At 38.4% G+C, this 23,529-nt stretch overlaps 1 protein-coding gene across 3 annotated transcripts in view; it reads left to right on the forward strand.

Annotated features, from left to right (window-relative positions):
• The first annotated feature begins 508 nt into the window (after positions 1–508).
• Positions 509–23,529, forward strand: part of ythdf3 (YTH N6-methyladenosine RNA binding protein F3) — a 31,370-nt gene continuing 8,349 nt past the window's right edge. Inside the window, exons 1-4 of one of the 3 annotated variants that reach the window (XM_052022665.1) lie at positions 509–872; positions 1,152–1,176; positions 5,283–5,362; positions 15,966–17,525. In XM_052022665.1, coding sequence (XP_051878625.1) covers positions 849–872; positions 1,152–1,176; positions 5,283–5,362; positions 15,966–17,525 — 1,689 coding nt within the window. In that variant the 5' untranslated portion in view covers positions 509–848. Of the gene's footprint in view, positions 873–1,151; positions 1,177–5,282; positions 5,363–6,904; positions 7,110–15,965; positions 17,526–23,529 lie in introns of all 3 variants that reach the window. The other 2 variants (XM_052022667.1, XM_052022666.1) reach the window with 2 other exon arrangements.

Consider the following 23,529-nt stretch of genomic DNA (forward strand, 5'->3'; position numbering starts at 1 on the left):
ATGTATTAACCTGATGACACCACGAATGTGAAGAAAACCATGCACTGTTTTGCATCTCCTATATTTTTTTTATGAATAAAGTTTGTTTTTGGAAATAAATAAATCTTAAATCAAGTACAGTGCACAAAGTACAGTGGAATGAAAAATTTGCTTGCAGCAGCATTGCAGGTAGGTACAGACAATACACAGAATATAAACTATACATAAATCATACAAGACAGTGGAAAAAAAACACAAGATATTAGTGCAAAACAAAAGACAATCAGAGACAAGTCCATTGTGGTGCAAGAGATGATCCACAGTGTTGCATTGCTAGTGTTGTGCAGGTCGGTTCCAACAGGTGGCAGTGTTTGGGGCTAAGGACCTGTGTTGAGCCAGTTTCGGAGGCGTGGTCTGCCCCGCCTATTACGCCCTCCCGGCCGGAGGACCGCACTGCACCTGGCGCCCAGCTCTTCCACACCCCCCCCCCCCGCCCCCCTTCAATTCCTCCGGTTGTCCTTCTCGCATTGACGTCAGATGCCGGAAGGTCAGAGGCTGCGAGCGGAAGTGGGTGCAGGAGCGCTCCGCCATTGTGTGCGAGAGGAGTAGGGACCGTGCAGCTGCAGACACGTACACACGGGCAGCCGCCGCCGTCCCACCCGAGCCGACCCGACCCGAGCCGACCGGGAGCCCGCCGGCACGCAGGCAGCGGCCGCTCCTCCGCCGCCTGGGATTTACCGTCACCGGCCCGGCCCGCTGCGCCATCCACCGGGAGCTCGGTTTTTCTTTTAATTTTTTTCCGGAAAAAAAAAGAGTCGGCGGAGCCTGAGGCCGCGGCCGAGCCCCTGCCCGCTGTTGTTTAATGAAGAATGTCTGCGACCAGCGTGGAGCAGGTAATGCGCTGGCTGCTGGCGGGGAGCGAGTGCTCGGCTCCGGCCCGCCGCCTGCTCGCAGGCCACGACTCCTTCCCTCCTTCCCTCCCTCCCTCCCTCGCACCCTCCCTCGCACATTTCCTGTCGCTTACACTCTCGCAACAAGGTCTTTTTATTACTTTTAAAATTTAGATAATTTGATACTGAATTCCGAATTTCCATAAGGTACTGACGGGTGTTTTCTTTTTTTTGTTTTTTTTCTTTTTGCACTTTTGCTTTCTATTAAACGCGATACATCAGAGACCGAAAGGACAGGGAAGTAAAGGTGAGTTGGTCCGTAACTCATTGTTAGTTTCACAGATTGTTTTTTTACTTTTTTTTGTTTGTTTCTTTTACTAAAGCGTTTTTAACTCGAAGCTTTTCCTAACATCAGCTTTTGTTTCAGAACTCATCTATGTTTGGAAACTTAGTTTTTTTCCATTTATATAATTTAAGGATATGTTTAATGTTTATATTGCAGGGCATTTTTTTTCTAATCTGAGGCAATTTGTCCAGGGGAATTAATTAAATTGACTGACGCAAGTTTCAGTTTGCTTTCATTGACGGCGTATGAATGTGATTATTCAGTCTGAGGTTTAATTTCACTTATTTGAACTTTAGCTTGTAGCCTTTTTCAAAATGGTTATTTTACTTTGATTCAACGTCTGAAAATGAAATTAAGATGTAATTGAAGCAAAAAAAACTTTGCAGATACTAGAAATCTGAAACAGAATATGCTGGAAATACTGAGCAAATCAGGCAGTACCTGTATAAAGAAATAAAGTAATCGTTTTAGGCCAGTGCTTCTTTATCAGACACATCTCTGAAGAGCCATTGACCTGAAACATTAATGCTGTTTTTCTTCACAGATGCAGACTGACCTGCTGAGTATTTCTGCCATTCTGTTTTTGTTTGCAATAATATTGATTTACAGTGGCAACATTTGTAATCCAAGGATTTGCTGTTTACTTCTGAAAATAGCACTGTATATTTGCTTTTTAAAAATACAAAAAATACTTAAGTAAATTTCACTTAGTTGCTATCTAATTCATTCAGCTACTATTGTACATATTTTTGGAACCTAAAAGCATAGCAGGAGTAATGCTTTTTCATTAAATAAAATCAAGGCTGATCTGATCATGGTCTCAATTTCACTTTCCAGCTTGTTCGTTATAATCCTTAATTCCCCATATGGCTCCTTCCTAAACTATGCATTGATAATATAATGCTCATTAAAAATTGTTGCCAGTTCTTTCATATTTACAAATATACAAACATTTTAGGCACACCTTATAACATACTTGAAATACTGACAATATGGGGATTAAGAAACTGCTTGTTTTATTTTTGCAGTTTTGAGTTCAATTAGTTACACTGTCTTCAACTATTTAAAATTAGGGTCATAATTTATTGTGGCATGGTATTTCTCACCCATTTGCCATTACTTAGACTTGCTCCAGGTTTTTAATGTTGTCTCAGGTTTGAGGGCAAGCTGACCAGTGCTATGAGGGAGATAAAAGCATCTGGAATCTGAGTGAACAAGGCATGCAGTTATACCACTAAAAAAAATTTTGAAGTATTGTGAAATTAGCAGTATAGTGATTGGAAAGGAAATTAGATGGAATTGGGCAGAAAGTAGAAGGAAAGAAAGACTGCATTATAAAGAAAGGAAAATTAAGTATTTTTTAAAATGCATTTTAAATTCAAGTCATCTCAAGCAGCAATAAAAACCTCAGGTTGTGAAATTTCATACTTATAATACTTAATAACTATGGCAAGCTTAGTTTATATCTGAAATGCAAGTGCAGCAGTTTTGTGCTATTTAATGAATTTCAATAGTGGGACAGGAAGCAGAGTTTCGCAAAGCTAAGGGGAAATGGCATAAACCAGCCAACAACATTTGGATGTCAGAGCTTAAATGCGTTTTTGCCTCTCAATTGAAGTTGCTGTGCCTTTTACTTAAATAACAGAATATGCTATTGATCTTAGCTTATTTTGAAAGCAAGTTTTGGCCCATTCTGCATGCAACTGAAAATTAGTTACATTAGAATTGTGAAATGCCACAATTTCTCTGGGAAAATTGAGAAAATTCAGTACATAGACTATGCATATATTGTTCAATAAAATTAGCTAAGTATTTAAGAATGTACCAAGCTTTGACTTCATTTCCTGTTTATGCCCATTTGCTGAGCCCAGCTAATTGTAGTGTGCATTGTTTACTGCTGATGGGATCTCAAATGGTTGAGTTGTTAACATTTGGGTCAGTTGATGGACCAATTTCAAATAGCAGAGATCTGAAATCATTCATCTTAGCTTTAAAAATCCTTAAATTTATTGCTATTTGAATGCCATATGGAAATGTTTGATAACTTTTGCATGCAGGAAAGCATTGTTTGATTTGCAGTATGGCCACTGAGAGTTATGTTGCAGAAACAAAAGCAGCAGTACAGACAATTTTATTTTCTCTTAAGGAAGATGTGTAATGGCAGAGAAAGGAAAACAAGATATAATTCTGTAGAGTATTTTTTGAGAGAATATTTCAACTCTGCATTGTAATTCAATACAAGTGGTCCACTGTGGATTTCCTTAGTTACAATAATTTTGTTATTGGATTTTGTATATGTAGAATGCACTGATGGTCGATGTCAGATCAAAAATAGAATGAAATCTTTATCCAAGGAAAAATAAATCAGCTATCCACCTATAGTGCAATGTGGCAATCAAATATTTTGTGCAGCATTTTCATTGTGCATTGCAGAACAGGTACAGGTGTGGATACGATGACATTTTTCACCCCATGAATTAATTTTGGTAGAAAATGTTTATACAAATTTGCAATTCAGGTGAATGTACTACATGCAGATATTCACTTGTGTCACAGTAACCCAGCAAGTACTCAACAATCAAACAAACTACTTGCGCTGTCTGCTTTTCATTCTTGCCACTTAACTGCCAAAGTGTTAAAGTAGACGTTTACACAACTTGAAAGTGAAATCGGATGCCCAATTTTTATTTACTAATTAGAAATGCAATTAGTCATATCTACATTCGCAGCTGGCCATGAACGTGTGTTTCCTTTCAGAGAAATATATGGAATTAAATGGTCTTTGGAACCCAGCTGTAACGGTTTTCATGTTCATTTATCAACAGCAGCTTCTTAATTGATCTGAGACAACCCAGTATTTAATACCAATTCTGATGTGGCATTCATTGCAAGGATTTATCATTAGAGTAATACAATATGCATTTCATGAATTGCTTTAGTTGTAGCATATCTCTTGATTTAAGATTATGAAAACTTGTGTACAAACTTTCTGATCACACTTGTACTCGCCACTGTAAATTTCATTGTCACATGATATTGTTTTAAAAAAGTGAACTCACCAGGGTATGAACTTGCCAAACAATTAATAATAAATAGTCTTTGTAGGTACATCTGTACTTGAATATTGACTTGCGCTATAATATTCTTGTTTTAGCAAATAGTTTGTCTTGCTGTTAACATTGCCATGGGAGACTCTTTAATCTTTAATCAAAAAAACATGCAATAGTGTATTGGATCAGGTATAGTATTGTGGATGTAAAACACCCATTGTTTTGAAAAAGAAGTAAGAAAATTTGTTACTATTAACCACATTTGATCAAGAAAAATTGAGAAGAGTTTTTACAATCTGCATGGACGTTTAATGTAAATCGTGCTTCAAGAAAACTGAGTAATACATTAAAAATTGTACATGCTTATAATACACTATTACAGTTGTAGGTAATATTAAAATACTTTTTTTCACTGTTACACATCGTGTGTAACAGTGTGCATAGTTCATTGAGTAATTAAAATTTGATCTTAAGGTTCTTTCAATTTTACAGTTAGACTTATTTTGGTTTTAAGTTGACCCTTACCTGCAGAATGATGTGTACTACAAGGTTAAATGCTCATGTTTCTTTTCAGAGTGGTTTCCTAGTTGCGTTTTTTTTTTGCTGGACTGTTGTTCAGATGTTGGCATTAATTTCTCTTGGTTCTTGTTTATATGCTCTGCAGATATTGATCATATTACCATAAAATTAGCCAGCTATGCTGTGCATTCATATTGTTCTTAACTGTCCTAAATCTCTTTTGGGTATTGTGGGAATGCAACTTAAAAAAAAATCTGCAACTTAGAAACTACATAATGTTCAGTTAAGTGTACCATATACGTTCATACAGGATGTCTTGAAGCTGTTTATAAATCCATTAGCATTTCATGGGCCACCTGTCTTTTTCATCATTGGCTACTACAACATAACAAAATCAATGTTAAGCTAGCCTACATTAAACAAACTTTAGAAAGTTGTATTTTAAAAGGTGGCTGCATTGGTTAGGAGCAGTTACTAATGGAATATTTTTAATTACAGTTCAGAACGGTTCGATGCATCAGAAAGACACAGTGAATGATGACGATTTTGAACCTTATTTAACGAGCCAGGCAAATCAGGTAAGTACCTTAATTTATCAAGAATGTTTTCAGAGTATTGACAAATATTGTATGCATTGCTACTTCTTAAAGCAAAAATGCATGCACAGTGGAAAGATATTACTTTCATTTTTCATTGTCAGTGTTTCAAATTGCTAAACGCTGATAAAATTACTGTAGTAAGTATAGAGCAGTAAAGTTGACTTAACCTGGGACTGCATGCCTGTGATGTAGGTCAAAAATAGGAAAATATATTAATGAATCAAAGTAAGTTGTGTGGAAGTTGCAACGTTGACATTTGATCAGGGAGGACAACTGCTTATGGCAAACATGGATATGTTTAAGATAGGTCCATAGCTTTTCTTGAACCAAAGTGATCAGTAGCCAATCCTAACTGCTGCTAGTAGCAGCATTATAATATTGCTGCCTAAGCTCTGTTGCCTACATGATATATCTTGTATCTTGAACTCTGTCTTTGTATTGCCTCATTTAAGATTTCACTGTTGTTTTTGAATTTAGGACTGTTGGTGGTAGCAGTGCTGTCAGATAAGCACAGCAGCATTTTAGGCACTTATTGCAGCTGGCAATGAAATCATTCTAATGCTGAAGAATTTAGCTGTTTTGATCTACTCTGAAATCAATAATCCCCAAAGTGCAGATGACATTTTCCATCTGTGCTTTGTGCTTTGGTACTTTAGTGAGAGAAAGTCTTGGATGAGATGGTGGTCTGCAGGCATAGTCTGGAAAATACTAGCCTAAGGGGAGAGGATTTGCAGAAAGACTAAGTTGTTAGATTATTTGTCTTAAATTGGGTTTGTGCAATTTAGTTTATTTTCAAATACTAATTACATCATTAATTTTTTTTAAAAATGTGGAAGCCTTCCTCAAATTAGATGCTGTGAATTGCTGCACGAGTAATTAACTGGAGTGTAAAATGTTGCCCCAATTATGCGAGTAAACAGATCAGGATACTTGAAGAATTGTTCCTTTCCACTTTGCATAGTGATGTGGGGGTTTTTATTGTGGACCCAACCCTGGGGTTTAAAATACCATCCAATGGGTAACACTTCTGAGAAAGCAGAAGTTTCAAAGTCTTATTAAATATCAGATCAAAATTTGTTCTCTTTTCTCGAGAACAAATATATGAGGAAATCAAATTGTGGTACAGAATGATTTTGAAGGATAATGTTGTATAGATGTTCATTCAACATTTATAATCATGAATATAGGTGAAATAGAATTTTGAAATTAATAGCTTTGATCTGTTCAGTAGCTTTAGCAAATTCTGATTTTAAATTGTTCTTTTAACTTTAGCTAGGATAGGTGTATATTTCGCCACAGTGCTCATTGTTAATTGCCATCCAATAGTTCTTGCTGGAAGTCCATACATGTGAGTGCTGTATTAGGGTTATGCTGTAATAGAAATTGCATTTCCAACCCTGTCAAATTGGCAGGAGTCTTCAAGAGTTGAGAATTATCTACTGGATTCTGCTGCGAGTAACTTGTGAGAAAAATCTTAGGGAAGTAGAGTTCGCACTTTGGGATTTGGACTTTCTTTTCCAGATTGCTTTGTCCCTGCTTGTGGTGCCTCTGCAAATTCCATGAGGTCCTTCTCTGTCCTTTATTTGAAATGAAGGAGCGGGTTACCGTCGGCCTTTTCAAAGTGAAGGTGCCTGGCTCGTGTTTGTGGGATCACGTGTGTTTGCATTGCCCAGTCCGTTGCTCAGCCAAAGGGAATTCTCGACTCTGTGAATGACCAAGGCGGCAGGTGGGTACTCGAGCTTTGCAGTTCACTTCTGCTCCTGGTATGTCTGACAGACCAGGAGAAAGAACAGGTAGGGGAAATTGCATATGCTGGTCCACACTGAATGGAGTAAAATGGCACATGAGAATGTTACATTGCAAGATCCAGTCAATAGAGGTGATCCAACAGAAATATTCAAAGTAAATACATCAAATAACTTTAAATTATACCACCTCGAGCAACATACAATTCCAATGGAATCTTAGATGGTTTCCGGTCAGAATTTAATGCATCAAGAATTACCACATTGCAGCAGTGCTCTCATTAAAATGAGAAACGCTTCTAAAATGTTAGGAAATATATTTGATGGTCCCTGTACACAGCTATACCTTTGATGTAGCAGTTGCTCTTTGGTATAAATCAACATTAAACTTACAGACATTATTTTATTTGGGGAAAAAAATCATAGTTCAAGAATCTTGTCCTAAAAGTGCCGGAGAAATAGAATTTTAGAATGAAATTGCTAATTTATTTCTATTCTTGACTAGGAAGCAAAAAATTCCATTCTTGACCTGAGGGCAAAAGCTGCAATTTTTTTTCATATTCCATCTCTTAAACCCCTTCCACCACTCAACACTAATTTGTGGTGAACATAGTTTGTGGATGAAAAGGCACACAACTACAGATGATCACATTACTACTCTTGTGTGACGGGTCAATCATAATTGGACCCCTCATACTAAATTTCAAAGGTGATGTCAAAGGGATGCATTCTCAATCAGGGCACCATTTGACTTTGTATGATATTGAGGGGCCTGAGTGGCAATTGGGCGCAGGGATGATGCGGTAGAGATACCTTCCCTGAGCTAGAATACATAGTGTAAAATTTTGGATGAGCCTACATTTAAATGTGGTGCAAAATGGGAGCCCAGGAGAGCATTGGAATCATTTATCTGGTATTATGCCTAGAACAACAAGGGTGATTATGATAGTTATCTTCTGGACATTTACTGCATGGGGCCCTAGGGAAGCTTCCTAGACCCAACCATCTGCAGCTGCTGCTTCAATGCCCTTCCCTTCATAATGTGTTTGTCTATCTATGACATTGACGTTTGCATTCTATTTAGTTTTGTTTGCAACTTCCTGGGCTACAAAGGTGTCTGTGCCTGCATGTTGCAAGACGTGGAGAATTGTCAGCTTGGGAAGATGTTAAATAATGACACACCAGTGCCATTCTTCAGTAAGAGAAAGTCTAACTACCTAACCCTGAAATTGATGTATGATATTGTTGAACTCCCCCATCATCAGTAGCCTGGGTGTCACTATGGACCAAAAACTTAACTGGATCAGCCATTAATTACTTTAGCTACAAAAATAGGTCAGATACTGCATATTCTGCAATGATTGCCTTGTCTCCTGACTTTTAAGCTTTCACGCCATCTACAATGCAAAGTCAGGAATGTTTTGGAATAGTCTGCATGTGCCTGTATGAATACAGCTCCAATACTGTTCAAGAAGCTGCACACCATTAGACACAATCCATTCTTCATTGTAACTTTCAAGTCACTTGGAAAGCATTGCAATTCCTTAAAACCTGGAATTACCCACTTACCTAATGGTGCTTTCAGTATTTTCATCATGTGACTGCAGCGGTGCAAAAGGACAGCACCTCATTACCACCTTCCAGAAGGAGAGTGGAGATTTGCAATAAATGCTGGTCTTGCTGGTGAATCAGACATCCTTTCCAAGTTGATAAGAGTCTTGGTTTGCTCCAACTCTGATTTTCTGCAGGACTTGAATTCTTTTCAAATCATCTTTGGCTGTGCCTATTGTCAACCAGACCCAACACTCAAGAATTTCTTTCCTGGGTGTCTGGTTTTTCTTTTAAGACATTTCCTAAAACTGAACTATCATCTTAATCTGATAAGATAAGATCTTTATTAGTCACATGTACATCGAAACACACAGTGAAATACATCTTTTGCGTAGTGATTTTGGGGGGCAGCCTGCAAGTGTCGCCATGCTTCCGGCGCCAACATAGCATGCCCATAACTTCCTAACCCGTACGTCTTTGGAATGTGGGAGGAAACCGGAGCACCCGGAGGAAACTCACACAGACTTCTGATACTTGGGGGCAGGGTTTTGTCAACAGTCATAGTTTCAGGGTGAAGCTTTTTCATGTTAGTTGCCACCAAGTTACCATTCATGGCTTCAGGCCAGTAGCGTAGGCCCTTGCCATCCATATTGTGTAAGCAGTTGCAGAGAGTGGGTCATCCAGCTGAAATTGGGGCCATTAATTTTTTTCTCTAATTCTCTTTAAATTACCTACAATTAGAAATGCACTTTAATAAAATCATCGCTAGATGACCATGTACATAGGAGTAATTGCCAACTACCTGTTGCCATGGAAGACAGATCCATTGTGCATAAGATGTGAGCTGCACTTCTTTGAATAATTAGATTGCCAGAATGATTAAAGCTGAATTTTTGTCACTGCAAATCTGCATACCAAAAAGTCCTTTTCAGAATCAGATTTATTATCACTGACGTATGACGTGAAATTTGTTGTTTTGTGGCAGCAGGACAAAAATCTATAAATTACAAAAAAAAAAGTGCAGAGAAAATGAATGAGGTCGTGTTTATGGACCATTCAGAAATCTGACAGCAGATGGGAAGAAGCTGTTCCTGAATCGTTGAGTTTGGGTCTTCAGGCTCCTGTATCTCCTCCCTGATGGTAGTAACAAGAAGAGGGCATGTCCGGGATGGTGAGGGTCCTTAATGATAGATGCTGCTTTCTTGAGACACACCTCTTGAAGATGTCCTTGATGGGGAGGCTTGTGTCCATGGTGGATCTGTCTGAGTCTATAACCCTCTGCAGCCTCTTGTGATCCTGTGCATTAGTCCTTTTGTTTAGCAGGCAACCTTGACAATGCTTTATGAATCATCTACTAATATTAGACCTCAAATATTATTAAGTAGCACTTGAAGATTAGTTGTTTAAATCATTCTTTATCTTTCACAACTAATTTCCTTGCTGATTGAGTAACATTCTTATGTTAGCTACTTTCACTTCAGTCTACCTCCCAGGGTAATGGAAGTGATGCAGGACCTTCTGATCCAACTTTTCTGTGGAGTTAACCAGATTTTACTGTTGCTGTTAAAAGTAAAGGATCACTTGCATGTGGCAATGTGGCTTATTTTTTAGAAATTTACTGTGCGCTTATGAATTTCTGATATTACTGTAGAATACTTTGAGAGTTATTATAAATGTTTTCGGTGCTACACTAAAATCTAGATTATTTCTCTAGTTCAGCTTCTTCATAATTTCAGGCCCTGACCCCTCTGCACGTTTACGAAACTGTACATTCCTAAAATAGGCAGTAATCTCTGGTCGTATTTATATATTTGAATCTGGATTGAGAACAGTGTACAGCAGTGATAAGTTATGTTAGTGGTTTGCTTACTCTGATTTGAAAGCTACATATCTGTTAATTAATGATATTTACAAGTAACATGATTAAACAATCCAATAAACCGACAGTAAATATTGAACTAGTACAGCTAGAAAATCCTCAGCTTAGTTAAATCACCTATGAACATTCAAACTTGCGTCAAGCAAAATGATGAAACCTAATGTATATGCATCTGTTTGTTGTCCTTTTTAGGGATGTTTTGAATTTGCTGCAAAATTATAAATGTAATATGCTGTTATGAAGTTAGATGTTTGCATGTTTGAGTAAAATTTGAAGGGAAAAGATCATTGGGTCTTATGAACAGTATAAAATCATGTAAAGTGTCTTAAGTTTTTCAGACATATTGTCACTGGCAATATCTTGATCAGTCAGGAACCCCTTGTCTCGCCTTCCTTACTGCTCTTCTCTCAATCCCGTGCATCTCTGCATTTGCCAGAAAAACGTGATTTATTCTATAATTCCATTCAAAAGCAATTGGCTCTTTTTGGAAAAAGATTTCTGTTCTACTATTCCGTTCATTTAAAGCTCTTAACTAACAGTGTAGGCAGGCAAAATCAAATGACAGATTTAATTTCTCCAATTTTAATGAAGCTTAATGGGTCAGTGTATGGTGTTGTTTCTTGTGCTTTCTCACTCATTGCTTTGGTTTAAACTATTGTGGATTAGGTGCAATAGGAAGTTTTGCAAAAGCCTTGAATGGATGGAATGCATACTGGGTGCATAAGTATTGGTGAGTTTCTGGTATTTAGTTATCTAATTTAAATTTGTGTAGAAAAAAATGTAGATGCAAAGGTAGAACAAATAAGAATCTTATTTTGTTAGCTGATGTACCAATCTCCTCAGTAGAAGTATGTTCCCCAATTAGGGTAGGTCTCCTGTGTTTGGCTGTAACATTGTTTAAAATAAGTGAATGAGTTCAAGCCCTTTTCCACTTGCAATAGACGTTCAGTGTGCAGCATCCCTAATTTGGGATTGGTAACCATTTTGTCAGTTGGATTGTAGGGTGGCTGCTGAGGGAAATTTAAAGATGAATGAGTGACAGAGGGTCTCAAATTTGAAATACGACCTAAAGAGTGAAGAACAATTTGTCCACATCAAATTTTGCCCACTTCTATAGGGAAATACTTAGTGCTGACCTAAAATAGAAAAGTTTTTATTTTTCAGTATTAACAGTGCAATGTACCTTAATCACAACAAAAGTAAATTGCATTGTTGGATACCCTTGTTTGCCATTGAAATATTTAACTGACGTAACTTGCAGTTACATAATGTTTTGCTGCGGAAGGACATCTCCCCTTCACGCCCAATAAAATTTATTCTGAAGTTAGTGTTGTAATGGAGGAAATATGATGACCAATAATGAAAAAACATGTTTTTTTTTATTGCTATTTTAATTTACTATTTAGTAGCAAGTGCTGCCCAAGGATGGAAGTAATTAATTACTCTGCTATTCTCTGAAATTGGATAATTTTATTCCTTCCTGAAAGAATAGATGGAATCTTGGTTAACATCTCTTTTGAAAAGCAAAACTTCTGACAGTGCAGCAAACTCTTGGTTAAGTACTGGAGTGTTAGCCCAGACATAGTGAAGGGGCTTTCACCCAAGCCTGAGCCACAGCTGACTCCTTTTGTAATTGATGGGCAATGCACCAGTACTTTAAGTAGAACTAAGGGATGTGCTGTTGGTATAGTTTGATCAGGTGGTAGTCTGCAGTTGTTGAGGAAATACCATCACCATTTAGTTATGCTAAGTTCCAACTGATTCAAAATCGTGAAACTTTGCAGTTGTCATCTTCCTGGCATTTCAGTATCTGTTCAGAAAAGGGTGCTGTTCAGCCTTAAATGTGCCATTAATTGGGTGACAGGATGACAGCAGGTAGTGCTGGTGTCTCAGCTCTAGGGACCCATGTTCAGTTCTGATCTCAGGTGCTATCTGTACAGATCTTTTACTGGGTTTCTTCTAGGAGCCACTCCCTTTTTTAAAAAAAAGATTAAATTGGCTACAGTAAATTAACTCTGTATAGGTTAATTAAAAAAAAGACTTGTAGTTGATGGGTGTGAATGAGAGAATGAATTGCAGGGATACAGGGAAATAATAGAGGGGAATGAGACTAAATGGGAGTTGGCATGGACCCAATGGGCTGAATGGTCTCCTGTGGTGTAATCTTAAGAAAGCATGCTCAGGGCATTGAGCCTGTGATTCTTAAATGTCCCCTATGTTTCATGTGCTAAGAATACCGAACTGAAATGTTAATCGGCAAACCCTGCTGTCTGGTAAGAACGGTTATCTGCATAGAGCTTGAGATAGGGATTCTGATAGGAGTTGCATTGTATATCATTATTTAAATTCAGGTTGTAAGCAAGAGTAGTGAGCAACTTACCTAGGCATCAGTTTAGCTTACTCAAACAATTTTATTTGCAAATTTTTATTTCCTTGTTCTTATTCTGAAGTATTTATCATAAAGAAGTCTTGTGTATTATTTATAGTTATCAGAAGTATATTTAAAAATGTGCATAAAACTTTGAGCAAAGAGAAGCGTTAATACCACACCAGATGATGTGGGGAGACAGGGTTAGTATGGACCAACTATCGAAAGGCTGTCTAATGCAAATAAAGAATGAATAAGCTTGATTGCTGATGTTGAATGGTTATTATCTGAGATGGAGATAAGGACTTGAAAGTCATTGTTGTCTAAATGGTGGCATTTATATCTGAGCAAGAAGATTTGGGGTTTAAAGTATTTTGAGTAAAGTCATTTGGTTAAGGCATTGAGTACATTTCAAGCAGATAATCTTGGAGTTTTGAACTTCTAGAGGTTCATGTTCTACCTTCTAAGCACTGAAACTAGAGGGCATAGGTTTAAGGTGAGAGGAGAATGATTTAAAGGGGACCTGCGGGGCATATTTTTCCCCACAGGGAGATGGGTATATGGAACAAGCTGCCAGAGGAAGTGATAGAGGTGGATACATTAACAACATTTAAAAGACGTACCAGGACTGGCCAACTACAGGCAAATGGGACTAGCTCAGGAAGGCACCTTAGTCGGCATGGATTAGTTGCACTGAAAGGCCTGTTTCTGTGCTGTATAATATGATTCCGACACTTGAAATGAAAGATTGGAAAATCCTGCTTGAAGAAAAATCATGGGAATTCTTTTAGCATTATTTGCATGTATAAGTCGCAACTTGAAATTAGTTGTTTGAGTTAAATTCACCTACAAGAGGACATCTAATTTCAATAGAACATTTATGGAAAGGAGAAGGAAGATGAGAGTTGATTTATCAGGGCCCTCGTTTTAAAGTGAAATGTGCTGTTTTAGCATTACTCGTCTTATTTGAACTGTATGTTGATTAATTACCACAGTGATGCTTATGGTGGTGACAGTACAGATTCTATGTACGCCATTGAGCTCAACAGCATCTATTTATCTGGAAACTTTTATTATAGTCAGTGGATGCTAGAGAATGATTTTGGACTGAGGCCTGAGAAACAACTCTATAAATCAATTTTTGAAAAATTTTGGAACTAAGCAAATGGGAGATGAGGTTCAGCCAGCACTATGTTTTACTTTCTGGATCCTGTGGACTACTTTTAAATACAGGGGACAACTTAAAATTACACTGGCTTTTTGTATCAAATGGGGAATGCAGGCAAGAACAGGTAGTTGAGATAACTATTGTAATTCAGGTTTTACAGAATAGAATGCTAGTCTATAAGAGCAAAAAAAGACTCTGGTTTAGTGCCTTATCTATGAGTTAGCTGATCACGATTGAATGCTGTACAGTTATCTCAAGAACCTAGGTTAAGAACAATTAAAATCAACCAGGAATCCAGTCTTGCATTCTAGTCACTTGCCTACTGGAATCTTTACATTTGATAAAATTATTTCTGGCTATATTCTTTTGCTTGACACATTAAATCAAGCTGCTCTTTGAAGGTCTTGTTGGACAGAACTGGAGAAGTTACTCATAATTAGGCAAATGGCAGAATAGAAAGGAAGAAAGTTCTGATGGTATTCCAAGCAAAAATAGTTGGGGCATTTGATTATTCCACAGCATTATGATTGCAGAAACCAGTTTGATTTAATGGAGGCTCAGAGCACTTGGGCACTGAAATAAACTTGTGTTTATGATCTTGCAGAGAAATTTTTATGCAGGATCTAAGCTTTGTAATATGAAAAATTTTGGGGGATTTTTAGAAGTGTAAGTTCACATTTAATAGAAACAATCAGCTGAATTGTCCTTGACCTGGCCTGTGCTTCAAGCTTGCCTCCCACACAATCCCAGCAGTTGCATGGCTCCTAACAACTATAAAGCCAGACCACCATAGCTTGTACTACCAGAAAGCAATTTCCATTGACTCTAAAGATCTTTGATTGCAGACATTCAGAAACAATGGAAATGTATTTAAATTTGAGAAATGCGTTCTATTGCAACATGCCCAGTAATTGGAAAAATCCGCTTTTGCTTTACCTTTCAAATAAAGGTTAATGACCTCAATGGGACCATATTAGATGTGTAAGGTTGAGGGTTTCTGTGTAATGTGTTTCTGGCTCCTTGGGTGGGTAAGATTAATAACGATGCCAGACTAAGTGGCAACGTAAAGGCACTCTGCAGAAGGTTGTTTGTGCTGGCATCTGACCCCCTTTGAATTTTGCACTGCAGTGCGCAGGTGCAGAAGTTTTAAATGTGCCACTGCATTTTTCTAGGCAACCACTGGCCACTCATCCGCACAATCTGAACCACTGAGTCGACTAAAATTTTTTAGTTAGGTTTGTGGTGCAATTATACTTGAGGATAAAATTAAATTCCAAGCATTGCCACATATCTGGAAGGTGTGAGTTTTCTATGTGTAAATAATTCTTTGAAGTCCTGACTAATTTTCTGTAGATTGGCCTCAAATGAGCATTTGAAATGATTTGCCAGCTGTGGTTTAAAATGTGCAACTAAAAAAAATCTATACTGTTATGTTTGTTGAATAGTAATCTTTATTGGGATATAACAACAATGAGGAAGTGCATTGTGCGCTTAAATTGTAAATCAGTTAAAATATTGTATCATATAACCACATTTGTGACATAGCTGAAAAAATAAGTTTGCCTGTTTTGGCTTAGACAAACTTTCCCACATGCTGAAAATAGCTATGAATTGACTAATCAGTTTAAAGGTCTAACTTTTTAGTTTGCTGGGGGTTTCAAATGAGGCTTTAGCTAATTCGCCCAAGAATAGCATTTTCTGGGCTTAAAGGACTACTAATTTAAATGCAGTTGCTTTTATTGCAGATATCATGTATAACAGCATGTATGCTAGTTTGGAGTGAGTAGCACTGCAAATTTGATAGAATATGGGAAAAATATATAGTACTTCCACAGTGTTGATAGATTAAATTTTGTTTTTATTTCTTGCAGAGCAACAGCTACCCACCAATGTCAGATCCGTACATGCCCAGTTACTATGCTCCTTCCATTGGATTTCCATATTCACTTGGTGAAGCTCCCTGGTCAACAGGGGGAGATCCTCCAATGCCATACTTAACAACATATGGACAGATGAGCAATGGTGAGCATCACTTTATACCAGATGGTGTATTTAATCAACCAGGGGCCTTGGGGAGCACCCCACCATTTTTGAATCAACATGGATTTAACTTTTTTCCTGGGAATGCCGACTTTTCTACCTGGGGAGCGAGTGGATCTCAAGGACAGTCAACACAAAGTTCTGCATATAATAACAGTTACGGATATCCACCCAGTTCTCTTGGAAGAGCCATAGCTGATGGACAAGCTGGATTTGGAAGTGACTCTCTGAGCAAAGTGCCTGGCATAAATAGCATTGAGCAAGGCATGACTGGACTGAAGATTGGAGGAGATATGACAACAGCTGTCACTAAAACTGTAGGTTCAGCTCTTAGTAACACAGGTATGTGCAGTAGCATTGTTGCTAATAGCATTCCAGCAACAACCACTTCAGCGCCTAAACCAACATCGTGGGCTGCTATTGCTAGGAAACCTGCAAAACCTCAGCCCAAGCTAAAGCCTAAGACTAACGTAGGGTTAGGTGGATCTGCAGTGCCACCTCCACCTATAAAACATAACATGAATATTGGAACTTGGGAAGACAAAGGTAATGTGCCCAAAGCCCCACCTACACAGCAAGTTCTGCCTCCTCAAGTTGTTATCCAGCAACATCAGCTTCCACAGCAGCCAATTGCTATTCAGACCCAACCAGCACATCAACAACCACAGCATGTGGGGCCTCAACAACCTCAGGTTCAGCAGCAGTTGCAAAACCGCTGGGTGGCTCCTCGCAATCGGGGAGCTGGCTTCAATCAGAACAGTGGCACTAATAGCGAGAGTTTTGTGTTGGGTATGGCCTCTTTAAGCACTTCACTGCCTGGAGGAGAAGTACATCCTGTGTTGGAAAAACTGAAAGGCATACACAACTACAACCCCAAAGATTTTGACTGGAGTCTGAAGACGGGTCGAGTATTTATAATTAAAAGCTACTCTGAGGATGATATACACCGTTCCATCAAATATTCTATTTGGTGCAGTACTGAGCATGGTAATAAACGTTTGGATGCTGCTTTCCGCTCCTTGAACGGTAAAGGACCACTCTATTTACTGTTTAGTGTAAATGGAAGTGGACATTTTTGTGGAGTGGCTGAGATGAAGTCAGCTGTGGACTATAATGCTTATGCTGGAGTGTGGTCACAAGATAAATGGAAGGGCAAGTTTGAAGTGAAGTGGATCTTTGTAAAAGATGTGCCCAATAACCAGCTACGGCATATTCGTTTGGAAAATAATGATAACAAACCAGTTACCAACTCAAGGGACACACAGGAGGTGCCCCTAGAAAAAGCCAAGCTAGTGCTTAAAATAATTGCTACTTACAAGCATACCACTTCAATCTTTGATGATTTTGCACATTATGAAAAGCGTCAAGAAGAGGAGGAAGCCATACGTAGGGTAAGTATAGAACAAATATCTATCATTTCCACTTAGACCATGTGGTTCTGCTTATTTTTTCAGGTTATTATAATTAATATACAAACAAATCAGGTAACTATTTGATATTTCTATCAAGTATGTCTGTCATGATAAGGTATGACTAATTCTCATAGGTCTTAGATCCTCGAAATATTTAAGACTTTGGGTAATGATGCACAGTTCATGAATTAAATGGGTCTATTTAGACAATTTGATATACAGGAAGTCCCGTACTCGCGAACCAACCTTCGTGGTCGGTTCGTAAGCGGGCCCGGCTCCCGATCCTACCACGGCGGTGGTACACCTTCTTTGGCCCAACCCCGGGCCAAGTGCGCACATGTGCCCGGGGAACCCTGGGCCAAGTGCATATGTGCGGCTGGGGTCATGCGCAGCCGTGATCCCCGGGCCAAGTGCGCGTGCGTGGACACTTCTGAGTTACAGACAAAATCAGGTTACGAACAGTCTCAAAAACAGAACTGGTTCGTAACTGGGGACTTCCTGTATACAATTTGTACACTTCAAATTGACACAGGGGTGTGTGTGTGTCCATATAGATATATATATATATAGCCTTTTCTTTTTCCATCACAACAGGGTGTTGCTGTGCTTTTTTTGTTGTTGTTGTGTATTTGGGAAAAACTGCAGGAAGTTTATCCAAAAGTCATATCCAGATTGGAACCATGAATGTGAAATGGCTGGTAACCTGTGGATTACTTCGTGTATTTCAAGCTGGGAAGATTAAGAGGAGTAAAAGTAAATCACAATGTTTGGTACAAGAGCAAAAGGTGCACATTCTTGTTGTTGGAGTGAGTTCCAGCAATAAGAAATAAGACTCGGGAGCTTAAAAAGAGCAGTGGGGTTGGGAGACACTAGCTGAAGCTTGAAACATAAGTGAATAAGATTAATATAGAACAAAGAACATTACAGTCTAGGAACAGGCCCTTCAGCACACAATGTCTGTGCCCACCATGATGCCAATTTAAACTGCACATCTGCCTGCACATGGTCTATCTCTCTCCATTCCCTGTCTGTTCACATACCTGTCTAAATGCCTCTTAAACATTGCTATCATATCTGCTTCCACCACTTCCCCTGGGAGTGTGTTGCAGGCACCTATCACTGTCTGGGGTTGAGGGAGGGGAGGAATTGCCTCATAAATCTCCTTTAAACTTTGTCTCCCTCTCACCCTAAAGCTGTGTCCTCCATTATTTAACATTTCCACCCCAGGAAAAAGTGATTATCTACCCTATCTATGCCTCTCATAATTTGATATACTTCTATCCGGTTGCCCCTCAGCCTCCGATGCTCCAGGGAAAAGAATCCAAGTTTGTCCAATCTCTGCTTTTATAGCTAATACTCTCTCATCCAGGCAACAATCTGGTTAAACTCTTCTGCCCCCTCTCGAAAGCCTCCACATCCTCCCTGTCATGGTGATCAGAATGGCACAAAATACTCCAAATGTGACCTAACAAAAGTTAATGAATTAAGAGAGCTAATTGAGAGAAAACTAAATTAGTGAAGTAACCATCAAGGAATATCAGAGGAGAACGGGACATTCAGGGCTTCTGGTGGGGGAAAATAGATCAGCTTTTAACAGATGTTGGCTGGTGTTGGACAGCCTGGGAAATTTTATTAGCATTTTGGAGGAAAGTAATAGCTGTAGTATAAAACAGTCCAGTATAAAACAGAGTTCACAATGTGCTAGAGATGTTTTGAACTAGGACATAAGTGTTGAAGAAAGAAAAGGCATTTTTTTTGCATTCCAGGCCACCAGTTGAGAGAGGACAAACTAGAAACTTCATGGGAAGTTCTTAAGAGAGAAGTTTATAAGGGTCATACCAAGAATTATTAAACAAATGTGATAATGTTAAAGGATCTGTTAAATTAAAAAGGTTTTGGAACAGTTTTTTCTTAATATTGTGGATACATTTGGTGTTCAGTCTGCTAAATTTGATTAACCTGCTTGGTTAAAACTTATAAAAGATTGCTGAATCTGATATTTGCTGAATGCTCTTAGAAAACATGTTTTACTCAGTCCTGTTCGTGAATGAATTCATCCTCAATATTCACATATGTTTCTTCCTTTCACATTATTGGTCTGATAAATAAGTCTAGTGCCCCACTGTCAGGCTCTGACCATCCCAGTGAAAATTTAGACCCCCACACTCCTTCATATTGCCATCAATGAATTCTCCACCATCAACATCTTTGGGGGTCACCAATGAGCAGAAACTTAATTGAATAGGTTGCATTAATACTCTGTCTACAAGAACAGGTCTGAGTCTGATTAAAAAGCATCAAATGATGCAAAAACTTTCCAGTATATATACAGAAAAAGTTAGGAGTGTGATCCCAGGATAAAGCAGCCTGCTTGATTGACATGCAGCTGCCACTGTAAGCATTCAGTCCCTTTACCTCAACACACTGGCTCAAGTTGTACCATCTACAAAGTGTTCAGGAATATCTACCAGATGTAGAATCTCTCCTACCAAGAAGGAAAAGGCAGCAAGCACATAGGAACATCAGGATGTGCAAGTTTGTACCAAAATTTTGTGCTGTCCTGGCTTGTAAATAATAGATTGTTGTTCCATCATTGCTATTTGTTCAAAATTATGGAACTCCCTAACTGGTAGCACAGTGGAAATATATTGGCCATATGGACTGCAGCAGGCCAAAAATGAAGCTCACACCACTTCTCAAAGCCAGTTAGGTATAGGTAGTAAATGCTGGCCTTGTTAACTCTATCCATGTTCTATGCATTAATGTAAAAAGCCCATCCTCCATGTCCCAAGTTCAGGAAACAGTGCCCATCGTAGTTTGTGCTGTTTCCCAGTACTTTTTATTTTGACTCCTATCTATGAATGGTAAAATTTTTGCAGGTTTAGTGATCCATGGGTAAGAGGCACAGCCCTGAATTTTCCAAGGAAAGTGGGAATTTTGCTTAAGAAATGGAAACAGTTGGTACAAGGACATTCGTAGTATGGACTGTGCTAATTTTAATTAGAGGAGAGATGATTTGTAATTTGAAAATATGTGAAAGGACTGAAACAAAATCCTTGTTATCAAGCTTTTTTTCAATGAAAATCAATCACTCTGCTATTGTACAAATCAGTGGGGTCAAGAGTCATAGGTTTTTTTTGAAGGAGCAGCTATTTATGAATTTAAAAGAAGAGAATCTTTGCAGACACCCAGCTATTGTGCAAGTCTTTTTACAAACATTCTTAAATTACAGTCACAAATGCGTATAATTATGATCTTTGAATTAATCAAGATCCAAATCATTGCGTTGAAAGGTAGGAAGGGAATTGATAGCAATAAATACATTGTGCATTGTTTATTAAAGATACTTGTGCAAACTCCAGACACCCATCTTACATTAAGATAAGAATGTTACATTTAACAGTGCATTATAATATTGATTTTTCTAAATTTAGCACAATATTTAGATGTTTTAAGATGTGTTTGGTGCATTTCACTCAGTGACCTTTTACCTGGTGCACACAGTCATTTTATTTTAGTGAAAAATGGCTAAATTGTTGGATTACATGTGACCCTCACGTCACGGCCACCTCAGTTACAAAAATTCACTCTTGCAGAATTCACAAATTACCCAAAATTTGAGAGGTGGAATAAAATTAGCTCTTCCTTAATTTATATGGGAATAAAATAAACAATGTGAAAGAAACAACAAATTTTGTCAATTTTTATTTTTAGTCGCTCAATGATGTGAGGCAGTGAGATTTGGACATGGCATGGCTGCTATGGATTCTATCTAAATGCATGCTGGCATTTTGTTCTTGGCCTCAAATTTGCATTGGCCATACTTGGATATTTGTTGATTTTCTTTCTAAGTTTGGGTCCTGTAACATCAGCTGTATCTTGTGCTTCTTGCTGATATTTGATAATATAGTTCTGATTAGTATTTTACTTGTCCTTGTCACTTGTGTAACCATGTCATCTGGTAGAAGTTATAAATTTGGATCAGCTGTAATTACCCTCTGAGGCATGGTGATGTTGCTGTCAAAGCAATTTGAGGATCTTAATTTCATGGAAATTAATTTGAACATTGTGTCTACTTGTATAGTATAAACATGAGCCAGATACATATGCTTTTTGCCCACTTCAGCCTTTCTGAAGGTAGACCAATTGAATATGTGCTTCTTTCAAGATTTTACCTGTGAAAATATGAGCTTGACCAAGTCATCGTTTGTCTTTTTATTTCTGTCTGTTCATTGCTCAAAGTAGACTTTCTGCTGTTGTTACTTTGGCTTCCAGATTTGTTTTGATTACACTAAAATTAGCTGCAAGTGGAAATATTCTGATAATTGAAGGTGTGTAAGTCCTGTCTTCTATAATAATTTTGACATTCTTGTGTTTAAGTTGTTGCTACATTAGCACTATGTTGTAATTCTATAATTTCTAAGGCACCATTGGTAAAATAATGGAGTAAAGGGAGTCCATAATTTAGTCCATAATTTCAGGTCTTTGGGTTGGAAAGATAAATTATAAATTAACCCTTGTCCCCTCCTATGTGATGGTTTAAATTAGCAGATCTCCATAAATTTATGTCTTGAGATTATTGAGGGAAACGTTTCTTTCCAGATTGATACACTAGATCCTCATTATCTGCGAGGGATAGAAGTGTGAACTTCCCACGGATACAAAGTGCTCCCTCGTGTACCCAATACATCCTCCAAATACCGATGACATTAAGATAGGTGTGAAGGCATGTTGCCATGAGGATATTTGGACTCTGCAACAGGATTATGGATTGAGTGGGTGAAAATTTGGCAAATTGAGTTTAATGTGGCAAAGTGCAAGAGGAATCAAAAGGTAGAATGTTATCTAAATGGAGAGAAGCTGCAAATTGAGTGAAGTACAGAGATCTAGGTGTTCTTGTGCATGAATCATAAAGTTAGCTGCCAGGTGCAGCAAGTAGTTACAAAAGCAAAGGGCATATTGGGCTTTATTAAAAGTGGGTTGGAGTTTAGAAATAGGGATGTATTGTTACAGTCATACAGGGTGTTGGTGGGGCTGTACCTGGAGTACTGTTTACAGTTTTGACCTGCTATTTAAGAAAGAATGTGTTAGTATTGGAAGATGTCCAAAAGAGACTAATTCCTTGGTTGACAAGGTTGTCCTATCACAAGCAGCTAGAGGTTAGATCTGTGTTCTTGGGAATTTGGAAGAATGAGGATGATCTTAATCAGAATCCAGTTTATTACCACTGACATATGTTATGAAATTTGTCTTTCAGCAGCAGTGCAGTGCAAGACATAAAAGTTGCTACAAGTTACAAAAACAAAAGGTTCATGGACCTCACTATTCCTCTTTTGCCCTTTTGTTTTTATGTTTGTTTTTATGTAGCAACTTTTATGTTCATGGACCATTCAGAAATCTGATGGCGGAGGGGAAGAAGCTGTTCCTAAAACATCGAGTCTGTCTTCAGGCTCCTGTACATCCTCCCCGATGGTAGTAATGAGAAGAGGGCATGTCCTGGATGGTGAAGGTCCTTAATAATAGATGCCACCTTCTTGAGGCACTGCCTGTTGAAGATGTCCTCGTTGGTGGGGAGGGTTGTGCCTGTGATGGAGTTGGCTGAGTCTATAACCCTCTGCAGCCTCTTTCGATCCTGCATATTGGAGCCTCTATACAAGGCAGTGATGCAACCAGTCAGAATGCTCTCCACCGTACATCTGTAGAAATTTGCAAGAGTCTTTGACATACCAAATCTCCTCGAACTCCTAACAAAATAGAGCTGCTGGCATGCTGCCTTAGTGATTGCATCAATGTGTTGGGCCCAGGATAGATCCTCGGAGATGTTGACACCCAGGAACTTGAAGCTGCTCGCCCCTTCCACCACTGACCCCTCAATGAGGATTGGTGTGTGTTCTCTTGACTTCCCCTTCCTGAAGTCCACAATCAATTCCTTGGTCTTGCTGACATTGAGTGTGAGGTTGTTGTTGTGACACCACTCAACCAG

The sequence above is a fragment of the Pristis pectinata genome, chromosome 9, assembly GCF_009764475.1.
Source record: "Pristis pectinata isolate sPriPec2 chromosome 9, sPriPec2.1.pri, whole genome shotgun sequence".
NCBI classification, from domain to species: domain Eukaryota; kingdom Metazoa; phylum Chordata; class Chondrichthyes; order Rhinopristiformes; family Pristidae; genus Pristis; species Pristis pectinata.